The 24,387-nt window shown below is 40.1% G+C and overlaps 1 protein-coding gene across 1 annotated transcript in view; it reads right to left on the reverse strand.

Moving 5' to 3' along the window:
• OSBPL8 (oxysterol binding protein like 8) overlaps positions 1–24,387 on the reverse strand; it is a 180,380-nt gene that overhangs the window by 35,676 nt on the left and 120,317 nt on the right. The window contains exons 7-10 of the mRNA XM_034762429.1: positions 21,307–21,377; positions 11,656–11,736; positions 9,654–9,755; positions 7,863–8,066 (exon numbers count right to left, since the gene is read on the reverse strand). Of these exons, the coding sequence (XP_034618320.1) occupies positions 7,863–8,066; positions 9,654–9,755; positions 11,656–11,736; positions 21,307–21,377 (458 nt within the window). The remainder of the gene's footprint in view (positions 1–7,862; positions 8,067–9,653; positions 9,756–11,655; positions 11,737–21,306; positions 21,378–24,387) is intronic.

Raw genomic sequence — 24,387 nt, forward strand, 5'->3', positions numbered from 1 at the left:
AAAAAAAAAAAAGCATTAATTAAATTCATGACTGAACTCCTTGGGGGAGAATTGTATGTCTCCTACTCGGTTTTATCTGCATTCTGCCATATATTTAATGTTATAGAAGTCTCAGATGATGACCCAGCACGTTGTTTGTTTTAAGAACACTTTCACTGCAGATCTGACAAAACACAAAAGGTACCAATGTGAGATTTCTAAAGATACCTACGTCACTCAACCCAAGGTTTAAGAATCTGAAGTGCCTTCCAAAATCTGAAAAGGATGAGGTGTAGAGCATGCTTTTAGAAGTCTTAAAAGAGCAACACTCAGATGTGGAAACTACAGAACCTGAACCACCAAAAGAGAAAATCAACCTTTCTTCTGGTGGCATCTGAGTCAGATGATGAAAATGAACACGTGTCGGTCCATGCTGCTTTGGATGTTATCAAGCAGAACCTCTTATCAGCATGGACGCATGGTTGAAGCATGAAGGGACATATGAATATTTAGTGCATCTGGCACATAAATATCTTGCAACGCTGGCTACAACAATGCCATGCGAACGCCTGTTCTCACTTTCAGGTGACATTGTAAACAAGAAGCAGGCAGCATTATCGACTGCAAATGTAAACAAACTTGTTTGTCTGAGCGATTGGCTGAACAAGAAGTAGGACTGAGTGGACTTGTAGGCTCTAAAGTTTTACATTGTTTTATTTTTGAAGGCAGTTATTTTTTTGTACATAATTCTATATTTGCAAGTTCAATGTCCAGAATAAAGAGATTGCACTACAATACTTGTATGAGGTGAATTGGAAAATATTTGTTTTTGTTTTTTACAGTGCAAATATTTGTAATAAAAAATAAATATAAAATGAGCACTGTACACTTCGTATTCTGTTTTGTAACTGAAATCAATATATTGAAAATGTAGAAAATATCCGAAACTATTTAAATAAATGGTATTATATTATTGTTTAACAGTGCGATTAATCAAAATTAATTTTTTTAACTGCTTGACAGACCTAAATAAACTCTAAAGAAATGTTTTAAACATCTGGAATTTTTAAACAGTGCTATTCTTACAGATATTTCTATTTCTGTCAAATGTGCTTAGAGGATAAAAGATTGAAAACACCACTCAAGCGTCCACTCTAAAAACAGTTAAGTTAGAGGAATTTTAAGACAACTGATAGGTAAAGGGGTTTGCATTAGGTTTGTAGTCATGGTTGGAGGCTACGTTAAATCTACTGTCAATCAGCTGTCAATCAGCCTAATTGTTAAGAAAACCTGTTTGGGTGTTGGGGGATGGACTTCCCCCAATTAATCTAATAGGAAACTGGTGAGTTAGACAAGGGAATGTAAAAGCAAGAAGTTTTGAACAAAAGCAAGTGAAGAGGAAGTTAGTGGCCTGTAATGGAGGTTTTTAGAGATGTACAGTCCCTATCTGAATTCCGCTGTGGGTTATGCATGTGCACTATGCGCCCAGAGCTTTGAAAATTTGAAAATAGGTCAGTTGGTCTGTGCATATGTCCTGGCTCACTTCGAGCCTCCATCCAAGGGCATAAAGAGTGAGGCAGACCAACCATTTCTCCAGTTCTCTCTCTCCTGCAAATCAGAGAAGATCCAAAACAGAGAGGAAAGAGGGAGGGTAATGAAATACAGAGGGGGACCACGCATCTCGAAGAGTCTCCATTACAGGTCAGTAACTTCCTCTTCTTCTTCGAGTGATGGTTCCTATTGTATTCCACCATGGGTGACTGACAAGCACTACTGAAGTAGGAGGAAGGTGTGAGGATGTAGACGGTGGAGCTGAGTGGAGGACTGCAGTCCCAAAGGAAGTATCAGCAAAGGAGTCCTGCACCTGGGCATAATGTCTTGCAAGTGCATGAACAGAGCCTCACGTGGCCACTTTGCGGATATCAAGAAAGGCACCTTCTGAAATGATGCCATAGTTGTTGCTTGTAAAACAATTGAAACTGATGTAATTATACTACATTATTTTGACAAATAAAATATGCAGAATTTTTAAATTTTTGGCACAAAATCCTCCCAGGAGTAACATCTTCTAATAGAATCCTTCCTAATATTAGAAAGAATGTCTCTCAAGGCTGAGTTAGGTTCACTCCCCAACTGAACATTCTAACGATGATACCCATCCAAATATCAAGCCCTGAGGTGGAACAGATGCAAATCAGGGTGCTTGATCTTGCTGTTCCGTTGGGTCAGGAGTTCAGGAAACATTGGGAGGTTGATTAGTAGCCGGGATGACATGTAGGAGGTGGGGAAACTAGAACTGTCAGGGCCAGTAAGGGGTGATCCGGATGACGTCTGCCCTGCCAAATTTTGCATAAAACTCATGGTAGAAGCGGTAGCAAAGGAAAGGCATAATTGAACTGATCCGACCAAGGAAGAAGCAGAGCATCACCCTGGGAGTAGATGTGAGGAGTTCCCCACAGGGTGCCACCTGGAACTGGGGTACCACTGAGCTCTCTGACCCAACAGCCTGGGCTCCTTTTCACACTGTGCTGCTGTGACAAGCTGCAGAGCTGCTCCTGGTCCTACACTTCCTCCAGCATTCATACAGCTAGGGACAAACCCAGCTGCAATTACATGCAGGCTCTCTGATCAGCCACTGCATAAACCAACAAAAGAGAGGCAACAGCCAAAATAACCACCAGCTTCCCAGCCTAGGACCCCAGAGCTGTAGCATCCTGCCCTGGTCAAAACCCCGACCAGTATGAATATATTATCCAGTTTGCCTCCCCCTCAATGTGGAGAGGAAATGCAACAAGCCTATGTTAAACCAAGCTGAGATTGGTTTAAACATGGGATTATAGATGCCAACGTGACCATGTGAAATCTGAGTTTGCAAATGATGTGATCGAAATGGCAGTGGTCAAGGATTGTCTCCAACCACCCTTTTTTAGGGTACCAGGAAGTAAGTCGAGTAAAACCTGCTCCCTTGGTATTGAGGAGGGATGTGTTCTACCACTTCTCGCCCCAATAGGGAGTTCATCTCTTGTTTAAGAATATTCTCATGAGAGTGGCCCCCAGAGGCAGTACTGAGGAGGCTTTAGAGGAGGTAGGGATGCAAACTCTGTAAAAATTGTTAAAACTATTTACAAAGCTAAATCTAATTCTTATTTTTTAGGACGAAGCTGAAGCTACAGACACTGGAGGTTCCAACGCAGACCACGAGGTGGTGAGAAGCAACAGGAGAGACAGTCTGTCTGCCCCACCCTTTATCCCCTTGGACGGAGGCACGAGGAGAGCCAGGGTGCATGTGAGACCCAATGGACATTACTTGCAAATTCTCCGGCTTTGGGTGCCTGATGCACGTATGTAAACCACAGTGGAATACAACAGTCACTCAAAGAAGACGACAGTGATTTTTAGAAGCTATGGAACAGCCAGTGTTAAAGAAACAATGTACATAGGCTAGTGCTAGTCTCAACCATAGTCAGGAATTTCTCAACTCCTATTACAGAGATTAAAAACAAGAACTGTCACTCAAGGGAAAGTCCTCAGAATTGAAACAAAAGATATCGGTGGGTCTATGAAGAGTATATTTAGAAAGAAGGACATTTTAAGATTGGGAGTTAACAGTCAGACTGTGAAAGAAACCACAGTTTTTTATTCAGGAAGAGCTGTCAATCCTCCAAGTATAGATCACACAGATCCAAGAGGTTATGAGCAATATGAGTAGGTTGACCAAAAAGTGCCTTAACTAAGGGGAATGATATTGTGATAATGTGTAAAATCTTAAGGTGGCGAGACTACAGTCTGAGGCCAGAAGTCTGTCAGTGAGACAAGTTACCTGGACTCTAATTTGGGTTATATGAGATACATTAATTACTCTGTACCAGACTACTATCATTCAGGATAAAGCATATGATAGTGATATGCTTAGATGCTCAGGCAAAGTACAATGAGTAAAACTGAATGAGTAATTTGCAGTGAATAACTGAACAAATGAACTTTTTGGTAATGGAATAATTGCTTGTAAATTAAGATTTTCTATAATGTATCAGTTTTCTGAAAACATTAGAGACTTTTAAAAAATGTACAGCTTGATTGCAAATAGTTTTGAGAGTCTTTGATATTCACTATTGTAGATGGTTGGTTAGTTGCAATCGGTGAGAAGTTACACTGTATGGTTTCTGTTCCCTAACCGGATGATAGTTCTAGCACTCCCTGCACAAACATTCATGGGTAAATTTTAACTTCAGTTTCTGTAAGTGAACATAAGACTCTGAAGTTCACTTTCCACAGCACATTCATGCCAGTAAAACTAAAATGTCATGGCTGTTTTTGGAAAGTGAATGCAAAAGGGATGCAAACAATAAGGGGGTGGATAAAGAATGTTTTAAAAACTCAGTTTATTCATGGAAATATATTTGCAGTGCTTTTTCAGCTTATCTGATTGAGTCTCAGAAAGACAATATTTGAAATATTGAGTGTTTGAGGGAGAACTAAGCAACTAGTGTGCTGAAGTCTCAGACTGGTTTAAACACAACAGAATGGATACTATTCATTATACACCAGGGGTAGGCAACCTATGGCACGCGAGCAGATTTTCAGTGGCACTCACACTGCCCAGGTCCTGGCCACCGGTCCAGGGGGCTCGGCATTTCAATTTAATTTTAAATGAAGCTTCTTAAACATTTTTAAAACCTTATTTACTTTATATACAACAATAATTCAGTCATATATTATAGACGTATAGAAAGAGACCTTCTAAAAACGTTAAAATGTATTACTGGCACGCAAAACCTTAAATTAGAGTGAATAAATAAAGACTCGGCATACCACTTCTGAAAGGTTGCCGACCCGTTATACACTGTAGACTGGAAGAGCATAACATCAAGGGAGTATGATAAGTGACTGACCCCGAACTACTATAGAAAGGCATGCGCAGTCAGCCAGATGGAGGAACCAGACACTATGAAAAGTGCACTTAGGGAAAAGCAGGACTTCTGCAGTACCTATACATCTTGTGTACATAGTTCTGAGTGGTGGTGTCTCTCCAGACTGGGTGTGAACAAGTCTTGACAAGGTCCCTCACCAAAGGCTCTTAAGCAAAGTAAACTACCATGGGATAAGAGGGAAGGTCCTCTCCTGGGATCAATAACTGGTTAAAAGACAGGAAACCGAGGGTAGGCATAAATGATCAGTTTTCAGAATGGAGAGCGGTAAATACTTGTGTCCCCCAGGGGTCTGTACTGGGGCCAGTTCTATTCAACATATTCATAAATGATCTGGGAAAAAAAAGGGTAAACAACAAGGTGGCAAAATTTGCAGATACAAAACTACACAAAACTACTCAAGATAGTTAAATCCAAAGCAGACTGCGAAGAGCTACACAAAACTGAGTGATTGGGCAACAAAATGGCAGATGAAATTCAATGTTTGCATTCATAAAGTAATGCACATAGGAAAACATAATCCTAAGTATATATATAAAATGATGGGGTCTAAATTAGCTGTTACCACTCAAGAAAAATCTTGGAGTCATTGTGGATAGTTCTCTGAAAATATCCACTCAATGTGCAGCAGCAGTCAAAAAAGCAAACAATGTTGGGAATCATTCAGAAAGGGATAGATAAGACAGAAAAATATATTGCCTCTACATAAATCACGGTAAGCCCACATGTTGAATACTGCGTGCAGATATGGTTGCCCCATCTCAAAAAAGATGTATTGGAATTGGAAAAGGTTCAGAAAAGAGCAACAAATTATTATGGATATGGAATGGCTGCCAAATGAGGAGAGATTAATAAGACTGGGATTTTTCAGCTTGGAAAAGAGATGACTAAGGGGAGATATGATAGAGGCCTATAAAATCATGACTGGTGTGGAGAAAGTAAATAAAGAAGTGTTATTTACTCCTCATAACACAAGAACTAGGGGTCACCAAATGAAATTAATAGGCAGCCAGTTTAAAACAAACAAAAGGAAGGAGCTCCTCACACAACACACAGTCAACCTGTGGAACTCTTTGCCAGAGGATGTTGTGAAGGCCAAGACTATAACAAGTTTCCAAAAACCCTAGATAAATTCATAGAGGATAGGTCCATCAATAGCTAATAGCCAGGATTGGCAGAGATGGTGTCCCTAGCCTCTGTTTGCCAGAAGTTGGCAATGGGCAACAGGAGATGGATCACTTGAGGATTTCCTATTCTGTTCATTCCCTCTGAGGCACTTAGCATTGGCCACTGTTGGAAGACAGGAATTGGGCTAGACAGACCTTTGGTCTGACGTAGTATATAGTCATTCTTATGTTCTTGTTCTTTGTTGAACAACAAGCTTTTTCTCTTGTGAGCCTAATGGTGAAAGCTTATTGGAGAGTAAAGTTACCGGCTGCTATCCTTATGAAAGTTTGCCTCCCACAGGATCTATAGTTTCACTAGCGGATTGCTGTTACTGACAGGGGGATAGGATAGGGAAGATGACTTCATTTTAACAAGGACTTCTAACTAAAACTAATAATTCTCCACTGTATATAGCCATACCAGAACGAGCAAATGCCACAATAGCCCTCAGTACATTTAAAATGGACAATATTGATTTATTCAGGTTTAAAATTTGACCTATCTTTAATACCGTTCAAGCAATTAGAAAATATAGACTTGATTTATGCAGATCTCAGCCTAAGACTGATTTATTATCTTCTGCAGAGCTAGGTCACCCTACTCAAACAGCTGTTAACAACCTTCTTGATGTAGGTGCATATAAAGTATTGAACTTTTAAGTCACATTAACCACAAAATACATATAGCTAGGGAAGGAATGGGGGAAAACAGTGTGCAGCAAACAATGAGAAATTGGTAGGGTAAGTGGTTTTAGACTACAGTAAATCTACAACCAATTATAAAAAACCCTAATATTTTGAGTATTTCATTCTAAGAAGAGATAAGATTCCAAACAGACAACAGTTCCTCAGAATAAATGTTACTTTAACTGCCTGAACTTAATGAAGAACAAAGTTACCATTCTCCATCACCAATGAGACACAACATGAAACAGCTGCAGAGGTACTTTGCATGTGTGTGTCAGATGCAGAATGCAGAGAATATAAATTCCTCATCCATTAGTAGGGCTGTTAGGAGATAAGGTAATACAGTAGAACCCTGTTTATTCAGTCTAATTGGGATCAGGGCCATGATCAGATAAAAAAAAAAAAACACCCCACAACCTCTGGATAAACCAGAGAATGGGAAAAATGTGATGATGCACCGCCATCTAGTGTCCACAGGAGAGATTGCCCGCTTCTGGCCCTCGAGTCCAAGTTGTTTGGTAAATGTGGAGCGCTTGTTAAGGTAGGGTCGGATAAATGGGATTCTACTGTTCAAATAATCACCACCACTATGTTTCAAAATACAGAATCATATATAAGCTTCAAATGCCTACAGGGTCTCCATCATTATTGCTGTGTACAAAAGCAATTAAAACAAGTGCTTTTGTATGAAGTTATTAATTTACTCAAATATCAAATCTAAAGAAATGAAATAGCTATTTATAAATATTGAATGAAAGACTTTTCAGCAAGACACATTACATGAACCACACTGTATGCTCTTCAGTAAAGATTATAGCATCCTATGTATTTCTAAGGGCTCCCCAAAGGATTAATCTATTCATGTAACCAACATGTGATCTACCCAGTATAAATCATAGAGGTCACATAGTTACTCTTTTGGATGAAAAGTACAGCAGTAGACACTGTATTAACACAGAATTAAATTAAGAATAGCTAGAAAACATAACACTGATGACTATATAGAAAAGCCTAGTGCCTCTTACGTGTAAGGCTGCTTCTACTCAATGCTGGGAACAGACACATTCTGCAATGTCTTCTTAAAGAATGGATGTTCACTAACCTTAACAGCCCAGATGGACTGCTCCAAGGGATGGAAAAGTTTGAAACAAAAGCCATCTTTTTTGGAAGGCCGCTCAATGAGTTCACAAGCATTCAGGAGCACGGTTCCCACCCACTGGCCATTTTTGGGGGTTTTGTAAATGAGCAATACTCCTGGTTTCAGCACACACCACAGTTTGGTCCAGCTTTTCAATGTACCACGAATCTACAAAGTATTAACAATTGGGTTTAGTTCATCACAATTATAATAAATATCATAAAGTCAAAAATAAATATCAAAGTCATCCCTCTCCTGCTGAAAGGAAAATTGAATCCAAGCCAATTGACAGTTTTACCCAAAATAAAGTAAGTCTGTTGATTCTACAACTGTGTTCTGCACTTCCTTGTGGCAGAAACATGTTTAGATGCAGATTCCTCCTTCCAGGGCTGGCGAATATTACCCTGGTTCAAAATCTGGAAGTACTTCTGGATCCCTGATTCCTTCTGGATTCCCCAGGAGTGTCCACGGCCAGATCGTATTTTACCATTAGCATGACATATGGCTTTACTATAATAGACTCTGAATGGAATTGCTATGAATGCAACTCAGAAGAAACAGTTGGTGCAGAATGCAATTGCCTACTTAAGGTGTATCTACCCAGCAAAGAAAAACCCACAGCTGGTCCACGCCAGCCAGCTCAGGCTCACGGGGCTCGGGCTGCAGGGCTGTTTCGTTGCTGTGTAGACTTCTGGGCTCAGGATGGAGCCCAAGCTCTGGGACTCTTCCACCTCAGAGGGCCCTAGAGCCTGGGCTACAGCCTGAACCCAGAAGTCTACACAGCAACGGGCAGGGGCTGCAGGGCAATTTCAAGTCAGCTGGCACTGGCCAGCAATAGGTTTTTCTTTGTTAGTGACGGTAGGTTATAACAGGTCTCCGAGTGCTTAATACTTGACTTTGAATAGAAATCAAGGTGTTAACAACCAATCTATAGATATATAAAAATTCCAGATCTGGCTTGGGTCACTGGCTATCTGAGAGAGCACCTCCTCTTGTGCACCACCAAGAGTTCTTAGGTTCCTTGGATTTGAATGTCTGGAGTCTGGATGTTTGTGATTAAGTTCTGGTCACTCTAGAACTTATATCTCCCTATCAGGCTGACCAAACACCAATTTGTTGACCTCCGTAGTATTGATTTAATCCTTCTATTTAGTAAGGCTTTTCCATGAGCAGGGTAAATATTACCTCTTATACATAAGCCATTTACTTTAATCTCTGTGAAAGTACCCACACTGCTTTTGCTATGCCCTGTTGCTGGTGGTACTGCCCACTGTTTGGGACAGATGAACGTCTCATCCCTTCTATGGAAATAAGCTTCTAGGATTATAGCTATTTCATATGGGAGGAAAGAGAAAAAAAGAGGAAGAGATGGGCAAGAAGGAACCTGTGTTAAAATACCTAAGAAGATTACTGACCTTCCTTTTGTGACTGCTAACAGAAATTAAGGAATTCTCTATGATCAAGTATAAATCAACAAGTACAAAAAAAACCCCATAACCCCAACTAGTTTTTTAAATTAGTTGCTGTACATATTAGATCAATGTCACTATGGTGACTGCAGTAAGTAACAGCCAGGTTCCTCAGTTATCCCCTAGGATTCAAGCATGGAGCCTCTGGGTTGCAATTAATAGATGCTCTGCTAGTTGAAAAACATTAATCAGCAATCCATCAAGATTCTGAGCCTTTTCTATTTTGGTAGGTAAACACCAGGCAGCTGCTACAACTTCAACTCAGGTTTCACATTCAAGCTCTGACCTTCAGCCAGTCGGCCATAACAATAACTGATGGGTCTGTGATTGTGCTAAGCAATTCTTTCGTAGCTCTCTTCTTCTCTTCTCTGTAATTTTTCTTTTGAACCTGTAATTAACAAATATAGAAGATGGGAAAACTATTTTAAATCACAGGGAAAAAGCGAGTCAGAGCAATAAAAAAAACATTGCAACTAACAAAAACCTCAGGAAAATTGTAAGGTGCAAAGCTCAACCTGTAACAATATAGACAAAGAAGCAGCTTTAAAATGTGGAAGAATGTTTGTCTTGAACACACAAGACTTTTCCCTGCTCAGTTTCAAGACAAGTCACTTCTAATGTCAAATTAAAAAAAAATGTTACAAACATCACCTTAAATTTTTTTTTAAAAAAATAACTGAAGTCACTTATTTTTAACTATTTTATTGTTTATTTCATTGCTCCTTATCAGAAAAGCAAGTAGAACAGTTCGTTTCACTTTTATTTATAATCAATTAGTAGTCAATTTCAAGTTCTCATACACTGGCACAATTGTGCAGATTTTGGGTTTAGGAGAGGTATGCATGTTTAAATGTCCATTACATTGAAAAATAATGAAAGAGGGACATGAAAGTATTTACTTTTTATTTATCTATTTTTTGCAGTAGAAATTCAGTGATGCCATTTTCCTCTCACGGTGGCCGACCACTTTAAGGTCTGTGGCTATAACACCTCAAGAGCTGGGTAAAGTTTCTTCAATGAATTGCTTTTTCATCATTGCATTTTTCAGGACCCAAAACAATTTGAAATTTGGCAAACAGTTTCAACTGAAAAAAAAAAAATGTTCAAAAGCTGAAATGTTTCTTTTTGACCATTTTGAAATTTTTCATCTTGGACTACTTTGTTTTGACTTTTCATTTCAAAATGGACAGTTCAATTTCAAAGTCTGGCATATATATATATATAAGGGTGAAATACCCACACAACCAAATTGAAACAAAAACTCAAAACAAATAAAATAAAAGACAGAAAAAAATTATTTTCAAGTTGACAATGTTTTGGTTGATTCAAAACAAATCTGTTGTAAAGTTAGGAAAAAAATTGTTCTGGATTCAAATCAAACCAGATTATTTATTTATTTTTAAAGATTTTTTGGTTTCGACTCCAGGCTGAAAAATTCTGTGCTAAACACCTTTGGCAGTGATTTTAAAAACTTTGTAAGGTCTGATCTTGTCAATATATGGAGGAAACACCAACAAGGAAAACATAGGTACCACAAGACAGTATTGGTGATTCAACAAGTGGCACTCTTCCCATTTTACATGTGATCCTAAAGACTGCACCACAGAAACACAAAGTCACCTTAGCATCATCATGAGGCAATGGTCCTAGATATTCCTTAGAGTGCAGCACAGCAGCGGGACTGGGATCCCACGGGTCCCAGAGGGCTCGCTGCCATAATAGCGGGAGCAGGTAAACTGTACTTTGTTTTGGGCAGGATTGGATGGACATAAACAAAACCAGACTACAGTAATTTGCAGGAAAACTAAATCTCTCATCAGTTTGTCAAATAGAAATTCAGCAATGTAGAGCAAGTTTTTCTTTTTTTTTTAAATAAAGCTTTTAATACTTAAATTTAAGCAAGGGATAGAAAGAGATTTGATGTCTATTATGACAGGAATTAAAAGTATTTTTTTTAACATAGTTTAAGCAATATTTGTTTTATTCTTTTAGTGGTAAAAATTGTGCCTGAATATTGTTTATATATACAATATATTAATCAATTTTTTTTTTAGTAGCATGGGGGAATTGGTCTCTCTTGTGGGATCCAAGGTTTTTGCAGGTGGGAGCAGAATAAAAAATGCCAGAAACAATGAGGGAGTAGGTATTGCGGGGCAGGATGGGAGCTGGATTTAAAAACATAGTCCCGGGCAGGGCTCTACCTGAGAGGTTTTATCCCTATTTAGCTTCTGAGGGCTGACTGGAAAGTCAAATTACAAGCTGTTAAATTATTTTGGAAAGTGACACACCTTAAGAGACTCCTTTTTTGTGAGCTTGCTTGAAGTAGAGGAGATGTCCTTATCAGAGCCATTGTAAAGCTTGGATTCAGACTGAAATTTACAAAATAAAGAATAAGTAAGTATTGCTGATAGATACCTGGACACATTAGGATAGTGTTTCACTCAGACAAAAAAAAAAAATCAGTGATGTGCACAGATGTTTCTATAGGTTTCTACTGTCTTCACCATTTCCTTTCCTTTCCTTCAATAAAAATCAATTTCTCACAACCTGGTTCATTCAAGAACTATTTACAGAGTTATACTTTTGTCTATGGGTCTCAAAGTCCTGGTCTGCGGCCCAAGAACCTCCCCACTACAGCCTGTGGAGGAGACACACATGCAGACACGTTGCCAGCAATGTCTGCTGCAGGCGCCACCCCCCGCAGCTCCTGTTGGTGGGGGGAAAGGGACAGAGTAGCATCACTAGATGCCGCGCAGTCAGCCATGGAGGCAGCATCATTAGTTGCTGGGCAGAGTCACCCATGGAGGCAGCATCACTTTTTTCCCCACAATGAATATAAACGAGTCAAAATACCGCACACACCTATCTGATGCACACCCTGCTGCAATCCTGAAAGTTTCAACTGCTCAGTCATTGAGGCCAAACATCAACAAACTGACAGAACTGAAGCGCTGCCAGGTGTCTGGAAAATACTAAAAACTCTCTGGCAGGCGAAGAATTGTATAAAGTTGTATGACAGTTTTATTATTTCTAAGAAATTAAAAATAAAAAATACTATATAAACGTTTTCTTTTCTGAACACCATCTTCAGTGACATTATTGGCCCGCTGGGAGGATTTGAGGACTGGCACTGGCCCTAAGGTAAATTGAGTTTGAGACCCCTGCTTTTGTCAGTTACTTTAAAGACTGAAAGACCCTGCAAGTGAATCCTCCAGAAGCTCAACTACATGTAGTAAATTTGTTGCAGGGGGCGGGGAGACGCAGGGGAAGAGGGGTCACGTTCTCCCCCCACCCCATTTTCTGTGTGAGCATGCTCAGTACAAGCCATATAGACTGAGCATACTCAGTAACACTGCTGAAGCCAGTTGCCCAAGATCTCCCCCTGCCCCCCACACTATTGGCAGACACGAGTCAACTCTGGCTGAATGTTTTTTTTTGTTTGTTTGTTTTTAAATGCTCTATTTGGCTGAAAGATGGACCACAGGAATTTAAAATTGGGAGGAGCTCAACTCTTCAATATTCGATACCTATAACTGGACAACTCCTTCTGTGCCAACTGCTATTTAGGCACTTACCCCCAATCCATGAAGGGAATCATGCAACGTCTTCAGACTAAACTAGACTTAAATCTGTTCCATGAGTCAATGGACTAAGATTGCTCAAGAAGAGTTCAGTCACCGCTTTCCCCTCTCCTACAAACTCCAGAAGATCAAGATATCTCAGCAGATGTGCTGACTCATCATAACATGATTTGTTTTGTGTCATGTCTTAAAAGATTCAAAGATGTTTTTCTTTTTATCTGTTGTCCACTAGCTGAAAGGGAACTGGAAGAGGACACTGACTGATCCAGCCAAAGACTGGCAAGTGGCCATCTGTAAGGGAAGTCTGCTGTGCTGTTACAACTTATCACTTGTCATTACTATCGCAATCCAGTGAATCACCACTGGGAACTGTTCAGTAGTTATCTCCTACCAACCCAAAAATAAATTTAAAAGAGATCTATTTCTCTATGCACAGAAACAACCCTGATTGACAAGAGTTGCTTTGTAGCAAAATGCCCATGTACCAATACAGCCTTCTTGCTGCCAATCTGAATTAGAGGACAATTTTCTGAAAGCAACCTCTTACTCTATTTAGCCTTTCAAATAGCCAGCTGTCCATTTTCAAGTCTCAAATTTCAATACAAAGTTCATTCACAAAAAGTTTGAATCTGAAACACTTAGGAATGACTGAGTCTAAAATGTGCAAGTATGGAGATTCCCTACATTTGGGATAATGAGAGGGAAGGGAGCACTGTTTATTTCATATTAGAAACCTGTTCAGAACAAAATAAAATTTAGATTTTAACTCTAAATATACAACTGGACATGTGAATTCTTGGTCTATTAAGTCATAAGTATTCAAGTACTTTCATTGCATCGGATGAAGGGGAAAAAGAGCTACTCTTTTTCAAGCATTTGAGGAGAGATGAGCCAGGGAATCCAAAAGGCAAGGCGTAATGGAACACGCCCCAAAATAACACTTTGAAGTTTTCAGATTGCCTGTTAAAAGGAATCTAATGCTATCTGAAATGTATATATGTGCATGGGACCCCACACTGGTGCACATTAATCCTAGAACTATGAGAACTTGGTCTCCATGCAAGAGTTGAAGTTTGTTAGAAAAGCACTGTGATGAAACTGCCTATGGGAAACTTGTTCAGTAGATAAATGGAAGACTTTAAACTCCAGGGATGTCAAGCCAGCACCTTTACCAAGCACTAAATTCACATCTAAAAAATGACAGGAGAAAAACATTTTAAACAGGAAACATTGTAAAAGAGCCAACTGCAACTCCTAGTGAGGTACATGCTGTACCTTCCTTGAACTGGGTGGTGAGTAACTTTCATCACTGCTGGTCCAGTCCATGCTTAGACAAAAGGGCTACCACTTAGCCTTTGTAGCTGGGACAGCCAATTGTCTCTCTGAAAGCTTATCCTGAAGTCTAGGGAGCTGTTGATTCCTATCAAAAGTTAGGCAAACAGCTACTGCAAAACCGAAGGTGGAAAAAGAGGTGTTAATGGAGGAAAGAAAACATCTTTTCTCTCCTTATTGCAGCTGTACAGAGGTCTAGATAAGACAATAACTGGAAAGGACAGAAAGACTGAAGTTATCGGACGGAAAACAAGAGTAAGAACCTGAAATGGAAAGTTGAGAAAATAAATTGGATTAATATTCAAAGATCAGTAATTTAGTTAAATTATAAATTAAAGAATCTCAGTTAAAAAAGAATCACAGAATAGAAAGAGGGCTCAGAAACTTCAGGACCAACTAGCTGTTGTGATCATAAAGGAGCTGGATAACGACCAAGTGTATTTTCTCCTTTTCCCTGACCAGTACGACCTGAGTGTGGACTAGAATTGAATGATGTATTGTTTTGCATCTGAAGCAATCCAGAGTCAGAGCTTAAAGACTGAACAAAGGCTGACATGGTCTAGACTTCTCAACTATGACATCACAGAATTCCAAGTCTTTTCCATCAGCTACAGAACAGTTGGGCTGGGAGACAGGAATGAGTAGCCATAGGATACTACACCAAGGCAAAAGCGTTAATTTTTTTTAAAAGACCTGCAAGATGATTATGGAAATTCCATAACAGCTCCATAGTTAAGGTTGTATTGAATTTTTCAATTTAAACAACCTTTTGTTTTTGCATGAAGAATACAGGGTATCCTCCTTACAGAGAATAATCTATGAGTAAATACTCAAGTCATATTCTCTCCCACAAATTGCCCTTTTCTTCCAGTGTAAATAGGCTATAAAGCCACTGGATCAGGGTGATGTAGATCAGTGGTCTCCAAAGTGGGGTGCGTGCAAGAGGATCCTTGGGGGTGCACGGCAGGAGGAGCACTTTTTTTTCCCCCCAGAGTAACTATTTTTTCCCCTTCATCCGATGCAATGAAAGTACTTGAATACTTGAGTACTTTTTTTCTTCGTCAGGCGGGAGTCCGAGCAGCTTTTTTTTTTTTTTTTTGCGCTTCGGCGCGGCAGGGGCTGCATGCTCAAAAAGTTTTTACCGATAGGGGTGTGCAATCAAAAAAGTTTGGAGACCACTGATGTAGATAATATAGTAGGCAACAGCAGCATGATAGTTAAGGCTGTGTCACAAATTTAAAGGTTGACCTTCATAAATCCTCTAAAAACTACATGCTTAGATTTCTTTTGAAGTAATTGAAGATTTCTGTGCACCTCGGGGGGGGGGGGGGTAGGGTCATTTGAGCCAGGGGTTCCAGAGATAAGCCCTGAAAAGACAGCCATTTTTCAAAAAGTTTCTCTTCCCCCGCGCCCTGGCCCCCCCAGCCAGAGCTAGAGATCAAAACTATCACTACGATGCAGGTCAAAACAGTGGCACAATCTGTCAGGTGTTACCCCAGGTTCATGGAACCCCACTAAATCGTGGATGACCCAAACTGAGAACAGTATTTAAGAAAATGTGTGGTTTTCGCAGTGTGCATGTACCAGTACAGAAAAAACAGCTATGCAGCGGTTCTCAAACTTCATTGTATCACAATCCCCTTTGAAGGCTAAAGAGGGGGGGACCGAAACCTGAGCCCAAGCCCCGTCTTCAGCCCCAGGTAGCCCTGGGAAGGGGAGGGGGGGCGGCCTTAGCTTCATCTTCAGCCCCAGGGCAAGTCTAATGCCAGCCCTAGAGACCCCATTAAAATGGGGTGGCGACCCACTTTGGGGTAATGACCCACAATTTGAAAACCACTGAGGTAGAGGGTTTTCATTCCCACCAGTTTATATGCTTTAAAGCTCAACTCTTGTGAGTGCTCTAAAATCCGAATGATGATTTTGATTGCTTTTAAATTTGGTCTGCCTCATGAGGAAGTGGGGTAGCGTTAATGACTGAAATATGAGGTAATTCGACCAAGAGGTTCCCGTTACAGATGGCCCGCCAAAAAATCCTGTTTCTTTCTGCTGCCTTGTACTAGCAAACTGAGAGGTACTAATCATTAGATTAATCACCAGCCTCGTTGAGACAGATGACTGTGAACTCACCCTTCAGTTAATATAACTAAGTTAATTTTGATAAGTTAATCAAAAACCCATAACTAAAACAAAAAGTTTTGAAATGAGTGGCTGGAGGTTGCTGCAATTTGTGAATCCTCGCAATTTTATTTTGGGGAAGTGTAATTAAAGTCTTTGTGGAAAATCAGACATGTGAATGCTTCCTGGGAAGCATGGGGGGGGGAGGGGGAAACAATAAGTATGGGTGGTACGGGAGAAGAGCAAGGTTGGGGTTCAGGTGAGGAAGACATGGCACCCTCCAGCACTGCCAATGCACCAACTCCTCTGCACCCCGACCCCCTGTACCCCACAGCTGTCAATGGACCCCAACCCCTGGCACCCCACAGTTCTGCCAGTTCACTCCAGCCCCCATGCACCCCAACCCTCCCGCAGCCCCACCTGTGCCAGTGAACGCCAATCCTCCTCTCCTTCCCACTCAGCCAATGAAGCTCAGCCCAGGTGCATATCCTACTCATATCCACCAATTCACTAAGGGCATGACTATACTGCATTACTAAGTCAACCTACATTATTAGGTCTATTTACAGCCACTGAGTGGCTGATGTCCACGCTACCCTCCTAACAGTCGTGCATGCCCCCCTCACCAGGAGCGCTTCCACTGACTGAAGAGGGGCAGAATGGGGGGCTGAGCAGGAAGCCTCTGGGCAGCAGTCCAGCTGGGAATAGGTAGGCAAGGGAAGCTGGGATCTAGCTGCCCAGATTTCTTGTCAATTTTGTCCATGCTGGAACCGTGAAACTGACAAGATAGCCATTGGCCAATGCAAGCAATGCAGTGTCTACACCAGGGGTCGGCAACCTACAGCACGCGAGCACATTTTAAGTGGCATGCAGCTCCCTGCCATGGTCCCGGCCCCAGCCCCACTCAGCCCCCCCGCCCACTGCTCTCCCCTGCGGGGGCAGGAGACAGAAGCTTGGTTCGGCAGCAGCCAAGCTTCCCCGCTCCCCCGCTTCTTCCCCCAGTGTGGTGCTTTCCTGCCCCTCCTCCTCTCCTTCCCTGCGCCAATCAGCTGATGGCCCTAGCGAGGGGGAGGGGGAAGAGCGGCAGCATGCACATAGCTCCGTAGAGGACGCAGAGAGAGGTAGGGACGGAGCCTGGGGGAAGAGGGTGGAACAGGGCATATCCCTTCCAGCCCCCTGCCATGAGCCGCTCAGGGCAGGGAGCTGGGAGCACCCCCATGAGCCGAGCACCCCAGCCTTCTGCCCTACACCCTCCACCCTTCTGCCCTGAACCCCTTGACCCCAACACACACTCACTATCCTATCTTCTGACAGGGGTCAGTGCTAGATGCTTCAGAAGGAATGAACAGAACAGGACAATTATCTTGGCAAAATAGCGATTGCTGGACCTATCCTCCATGAACTTATCCAATTTTTTTTTAACCCAGTTATACTTTTGGCCTTCACAAGATCCCCTGGTAACGAGTTCCACAGGTGGACTGTATTTTGTGTGAAGAAATACCTCTGTATATTTTTTTAAATCTGCTGCCTATTAATTTAATTGGGTGAACCCTCTCATATTATGTGAAGGGGTAAATAACACTTCCTTATTCACTTTCTCCACACTATTTTATACACCTCTATCATATCCCTCCTTTAGTCATCTCTTTTCTAAACTGAAGAGTCCCAGTCTTTTAAATCTCTCCTTATGTGGAAGCTGTTCCATACCCCTCATCATTTTTGTTGCCCTTTTCCAGGTCTAATGCATCTCTGAGATGGGGAGAGCAGAACTGCATGCAATATTCAAGGTGTGGGTATACTATATAGTAGCATTATGATATTTTCTGTCTTATTATCTCTCTCTTTCCTAGTGGTTCCTAACACTTAGCTTTTTTGACTGCAGCAGCAGTCAAAAGGTTGCTTGGTGGGATGTTGTCTCTTGCAGAATGTTGAGGACGACTCAAACTTTTGAAAAAGCAGAAAATGCAGTTAACACACTAACTGCACCTACAGTGTATCCTAATAATTCCCTTGGCTACTGCCAGGTCCAGAGGAAGAGACAGAAGGTAATGTGGGCAACCTATTTTCCCTTTAATAATGTTAGATGGAATCCAGTGGGGGAGAGTGAATGCACAGTAAAAAAGTTGGTGAAGAGCTTCTACATTTCAGCAATTGTGGGGTTGGCAGTATGCATTACCCAAAAAGGGCAAAGTTAAAGTTGCATGGCAATTTTAACTGTGAATTTCCTTGTTTTTAGAAGTTTGAGTTTTCCCTCAACTCAACATTCTACAAGGGGTCGACATACTACCAAGCAACCTTAACCCTGTGTTAACAGGGTTTTTGTTTTTTTTTTGTTTTTGGCCATTGAATTGAAACATTCAGTTACGGTACCTAAACAGCTTTCATTTTGCCCTTGTAGAAATGCCCCGAGGAAAAAAAAAAAAGTCAGAAAATCTCATTTGTAAAAACAAATTTCAATTCAGTGACCAAACGGCAGTTTACTCTTATTCATACAGATGTTGTGCAAAATGTGACCTTTTTATAACCACACAGAAAGATATACATTACAGACTGTTGATCAGAAAGATACTGAAGGCCATTATTCCACATTAAAACTTCACGTGCCACCAAATACACAAGAGTCACCAAAGGCAGACACTTAGGCCCTGACCAAGAAGTTGTAGCATGGATGTGAACAGCAACATTAGGAGTCACAAAGCATCACAAATTAAAATTACCTCATATTACACCAGTCTCTACAAGTACAGGTTTTTCAAATGTAAGATTTCTGCAGCCATAGACTGTAAACTTAAAGTACTTGTGTGGTAATGAAGGGGGGAGGGGTGGCGGGTTGCTCCCTTTGATGGACACCCAGCCAGCCAGCTGTAAAATCCCTCTTTGTAGCTGTTCTCTACTTGCTTTACCTGTAAAGGGTTAAAAAGTCCCCCAGGTAAAGAAAAAAAAAAAAGAAGTGGGCACCTGACCAAAAGAGCCAATGGGAAGGCTAGAACTTTTTAAAATTGGGAAAGAAACTTTCCCTTGGTCTGTTCGCTGGGCTGGAGCGACACGGAGCAGTAATGTTATAAGCAGGAATGCTGTGTAAGGTTTGAACCAGATATGCAAAAGTATCTTCCATACCTAGAAAAAATAATTTGGATAGGGAATGTTTAGTTAGACGCTATCAGGCTATTTTGGCTTGTGGATCTCCTCTGTGCTAACCTGATGCTTTTGTTGCTTGTAACCGTTAAGATGAACCCCCAAGAAGGCTAGTTTGGGTGCTTAATTTTTGGAATTGCTCTTTTAAAATCTAGCAAAAGCCTAAGTTCCAGATGTATTTTCTTCCTTTCTGTTTTTAATAAAATATACCTTTAAGACCAGATTGGATTTTTGGTGTCCTAAGAGGTTTGTGCATATGCTGTTTGATTACCTGGTGGTTATAGCGAATTTCCTTTGTTTTTTTTCCCCCTCAGCTCTTCCCCAGAGGAGGGGTGAAAGGGCTTTAGGTTACCCCACAGGGAGGAATTCCCAAGTGTTCCTTCCTGGGTCCAAGGTTTTGTTTTGTTTTGTTTGCATTTGGGTGGTGGCAGTGTTTACCAAGCTAAGGTCAGAAAAAAAAGCTGTAACCTTGGAAGGTTAATACAAGCCTGGAGTGGCAAGTATTAATTTTTAGAATCCTTGCAGGCCCTACTTTCTGCACTCAAAGTGCCAGAGTGGTGATTTAGCCTTGACAACGGGTGAAGCAAAAAAAAACCAAAGGGAATATGGCAATAGTGTGTTCTCTCTAGTAGTACACTGACCTTCCACATTTAAGATGTTCTAGGCCAGAATCTGGGAATTTCTCAAAACTCTTAGAAAATGTCTGATGTAAAAATACCACATCTTACAATATAGAGGCAAGTTCTGGAAAACCTTCATATGAATAACTCATCAGGCTCTAAGCACAAATGGATCTAAGCTAAGGGGTTTGAGTCTCCCAGACCAGGTCTACAGACTTACGAAAGTGGGGTTTGCACACTAAAAGTAGCTGTGTAAATGATGCTTTGATGTTATAAACTCAGGCTGGAGCTTGGGCTGTGTTTTTTGTTTTTTATTTTGCGCAGAAAGTTACAACAAGAAGTTTTGATCATTTCGAAACTTTTTTTGAAATGCAAAATTAATCAAAACTGAATCTCTCCAGAGAACAGATGCGACTTCAACAAATTGGCATTTTCTAATGAAAGATGTTTAGTCAAAAAATTAATGACCAGCTCCAGTTTTAAAATGAGTGTAAAGAAACCAGTGACCATAGTTTCTTATACTAAAGATCAGTAAACTGTTGACTGGCATGGGAGATGATGGCACTTTGCACCTCCTAGGAGGCCCTCATTGCTTAACAGAAATGGTACTTCATATTGAACTCATGAATGACTACTTCATGCTCTTAAATAGCAACATTAAATTAAAAATACTTTAGTTTCTCAAAACACAAACTACATATAAATAGAATGATTGTTGGAAAACACACCTTTTCCCACAACCCTCAACTCGTCCCATAAGGAGATATTATGACTCAATCAAAGGCACTCTCACTTACAGGTCAAAAGGCTGGAAGTTCACATTCTATATCAAGATCAGTGCTGCCCAAAAGTACAGTGGATTTAAGTTACGAGAGGCCATCTTCTAAATGAAAATTTTTAACAAGACGACATGAGAAACTATAACTCAATTTCTTGAGTTTGCACTGTAGGTTTATGTTTAAAGTCACCCTAATAAAGTAGACACTATGCTTTTAATAATATTTAATCCTTCTCCCTTGAGAGGTCTTCACAGCAATCCACCAGATTAACACTCACTGTGGCTAAATACACTTGCATTTAAACCCAGTGCATGGAACAACTCCACTGTGTAATTGCATATTTTAAAACCAGCTTTTGGAAAGCTGGCTGTGCTTACCTTGCTTTTTGACATTGAATGTGCTGAATCTTCTTTACTTTGTGACACATCATCTTTGCCTCTATCAAAACCTTAAAAGAGAAGATGACATTGTTGCAATATGATAAAATAAAACGTAGTGTATTCAAATGAGTTATCTGGCTCTTGAAAAGTAAAACAAATTAGTAATTTTCACTTGTCTGGTCATCATCCAGAACTATGCAAATAAATTAAAAAAATAAAAAAACACTGCCCCCTATAAAATGTGATTAAATAACACTGTTTAGTAAAAATACATCTGAGGTTTCAACATATCACTTGCTATACAGCTACTTCTGAGTTTCTAACAAAATTAGTTTCCTCACTGAAAATACATTATTCTGTGTATTTATTCATATTTTAAATTTCACATTATATACAATTTTCCCAACTGCCATTTCAGACTTAGAAGTGTTGAGATTCTGAGCTGCTCACACATACACCATAAATATTTCCCAAAATGTGCACCTCTACACTCCACAGAGTTTTATATTGTGCACATGGAGTACACAATGTTTTAAACAGGCAAATTTATTAAATCAGAACCAACTTTTTTCAAATTAAATAGACACTCCTCACTGTTCATTGCTTTTTAAAAAACAAAACAAGTTCCAGATACTTCCTGGCACTGGAAAAAAAATGTGTTTTGTTTTGTTTTAAATAGAAACAAACAAACAAAAACAAAACTTGACTCAAAGCTGGCCAAAGAGATTTTGCTCTTTTTTTTTTTTTTTAAATTAACTTTTAGGCAGATGCAAGCATGAAAAGCTTCATTGAAAAAAAGGTAAATTTTTCAGAATAAAGGGTTACAATTAAAATGATATGCAACGTCACAGTTTTCACTACCAAACAAACACCTGTAATGCATAATATACCTGTACTAATGATTATAGCAAACAGTTGGACAAATGCAAATCCTTAAAAGCAGCTTTCCTCCTACTGCAAAGTTGAACAATTTTTCTTTTTCATTTGAACAGAAACCAGTATTTTCCCAAGCCCATCTCTGGGCCAGCACCTGCACCCTTCCAGGATTTATGCTAATGAAGATTCCAAATAGTGAGATTGTGTCACCATCCACACTCTGGTTGGAACCTATTAGCTATTTGGTCTCTATAAATTAAAGGAGGAAAACAAAAAACAACAAATTCCCTTGCCATGGTCATTAAAATACTTCAAACTACTGTACATAAGCAGTAAATTGACATGTTTAATATATGCAAAAGTGCACACACAATATAGATGGAACCGCCCTTTTGTAGTTCTTCTCCAGATTAAAGATTGCTTCACATCTTACAATGTGCTTACATTTTGAGTCCAACATGGTGTGTGAGATATATACAATATTAACTTTTGTTTCAATTGTTTTGAAGTTAACACTCCTTTGTATCTACAGTATTATATATGTAAGTTAGGCAATAACACTAGGCTTTTATCAGCGTCAAAGCTGTCATCCTACAACTTGATGGCACACTTTTACAGCATGAAATGTTTTAAGTATAAAGTGGCGGAAGAAGTCAATACCATGCATGTGATGAAATGCTGGAACAGATTATATCAGTGCTCCATTTTGTTGGAATAGTTCTTTCCTGTGCAAGAATAAAAAATTTCTGATGCATATATTTCAGTATATCAAAGTATACCTGTTACTATGCCATCTAGGTACACCACAGATAATTTAAAGGTCACCTCAGAAAGAACATACCTCAGAATAGACCCAGCCAGATGAAAGGCCTTGCACCATTTTGATTGCAAATATACCACAAAGCCTTGGGCCACAAGAAAGCTAGTCCACCTGACAAATGTTGCATGGGTAGTAATTACTCCAATGGGCTACACCTCTCCTGGAGGTTGAAGGACTGCCTTAAGAATTAGGAATTGTGGAGATACTGGTACGTAGGGAGGTCCTGTGGAAAAAATAGATTGCCTCCCTCAAGAAGATGGGTTGCTCATTCCTCCTCCTCTCCCCCAATACACACCCTAAAAGTAGATTCCCCCCCTCACCACTGTAAAGTTGGACAATTTTTCTTTTTGGTTTGAACAGAAACCAGTATTTTCCAGAGCCCATCTCTGGGCCAGCATCTGCACCCTTCCAGGACTTATGATGCCTAGAAGACAAACACATATTTCTATCTAGTATACACAGAATAAAAGAACCAATCTAAGTTTTATACAGTGCTGTAGCCATAGGGGTCTCTGGATATTAGAGAGACAGGGTGGGTGAGGTAATAGCTTTTATTGGACCAACTTCTGTTGATGAGAAAGACAAGCTTTCAAGCTTACACAGAGCTCTTCTTCAGGCCTGGGCTCAAAAGCTTGTCTCACACCAACAGAAGTTGATCTAATAAAAGATATTACCTCACCCACCTTAGTCTAAGTTTTGACATTCCTGGATGTTAAGCAGAAAAGTTAATGGAGAAAGGGACAGAAAATAGCTATCCTAATTACAAAAAGACATAAGTTGAATTAACAAGAATGTTTAACATCAAGAATTGTGATTAAAAGGATAGAAGCTATAAATTCACAGCTTCCTGTTAAAGGATGACAGATTTAAGAACTTAATTTTTACACACACACACACACACACACACACACACACACACTCTCTAAACTTTCCTAAAATGTTCCATAGATTTAATTAGCTACACCAGGCACAAATGAAAACTGCATACATCAATTGGGACATGAGGAATTACAGGAAAGTAGGATGCTATCTGATCCACGATCATCCTTTTTTTATTTGAACTCTACTTTCATGCTTCAGTTTCTTCTCTCTTAAGTGTTCAGTTGTATCAAACTAATTTGTATTACTTGTTTCAAACCCTTACTATTGAACAATTAAACTTTAAAAATTTACCAAAGCAAAACTATTGCACTCGGCTTGCTATTTATACAGTGTCCCGGATTTTGAACCTTTGCAGTAAAGAGCTTTGTTCCACTACCAAAAAACCCCTGCATAGTTGTGCATCCCAGCATTGTGTTGCCTTGGTGTTGCCTCTTTTCCAGCAACAGAAAGGCAGCTTTTTAAAACTTCTACTAAATATATTCTTCAGATTTTTCTCCTTG

Source organism: Trachemys scripta, chromosome 1, assembly GCF_013100865.1.
Source record: "Trachemys scripta elegans isolate TJP31775 chromosome 1, CAS_Tse_1.0, whole genome shotgun sequence".
NCBI classification, from domain to species: Eukaryota; Metazoa; Chordata; order Testudines; family Emydidae; genus Trachemys; species Trachemys scripta.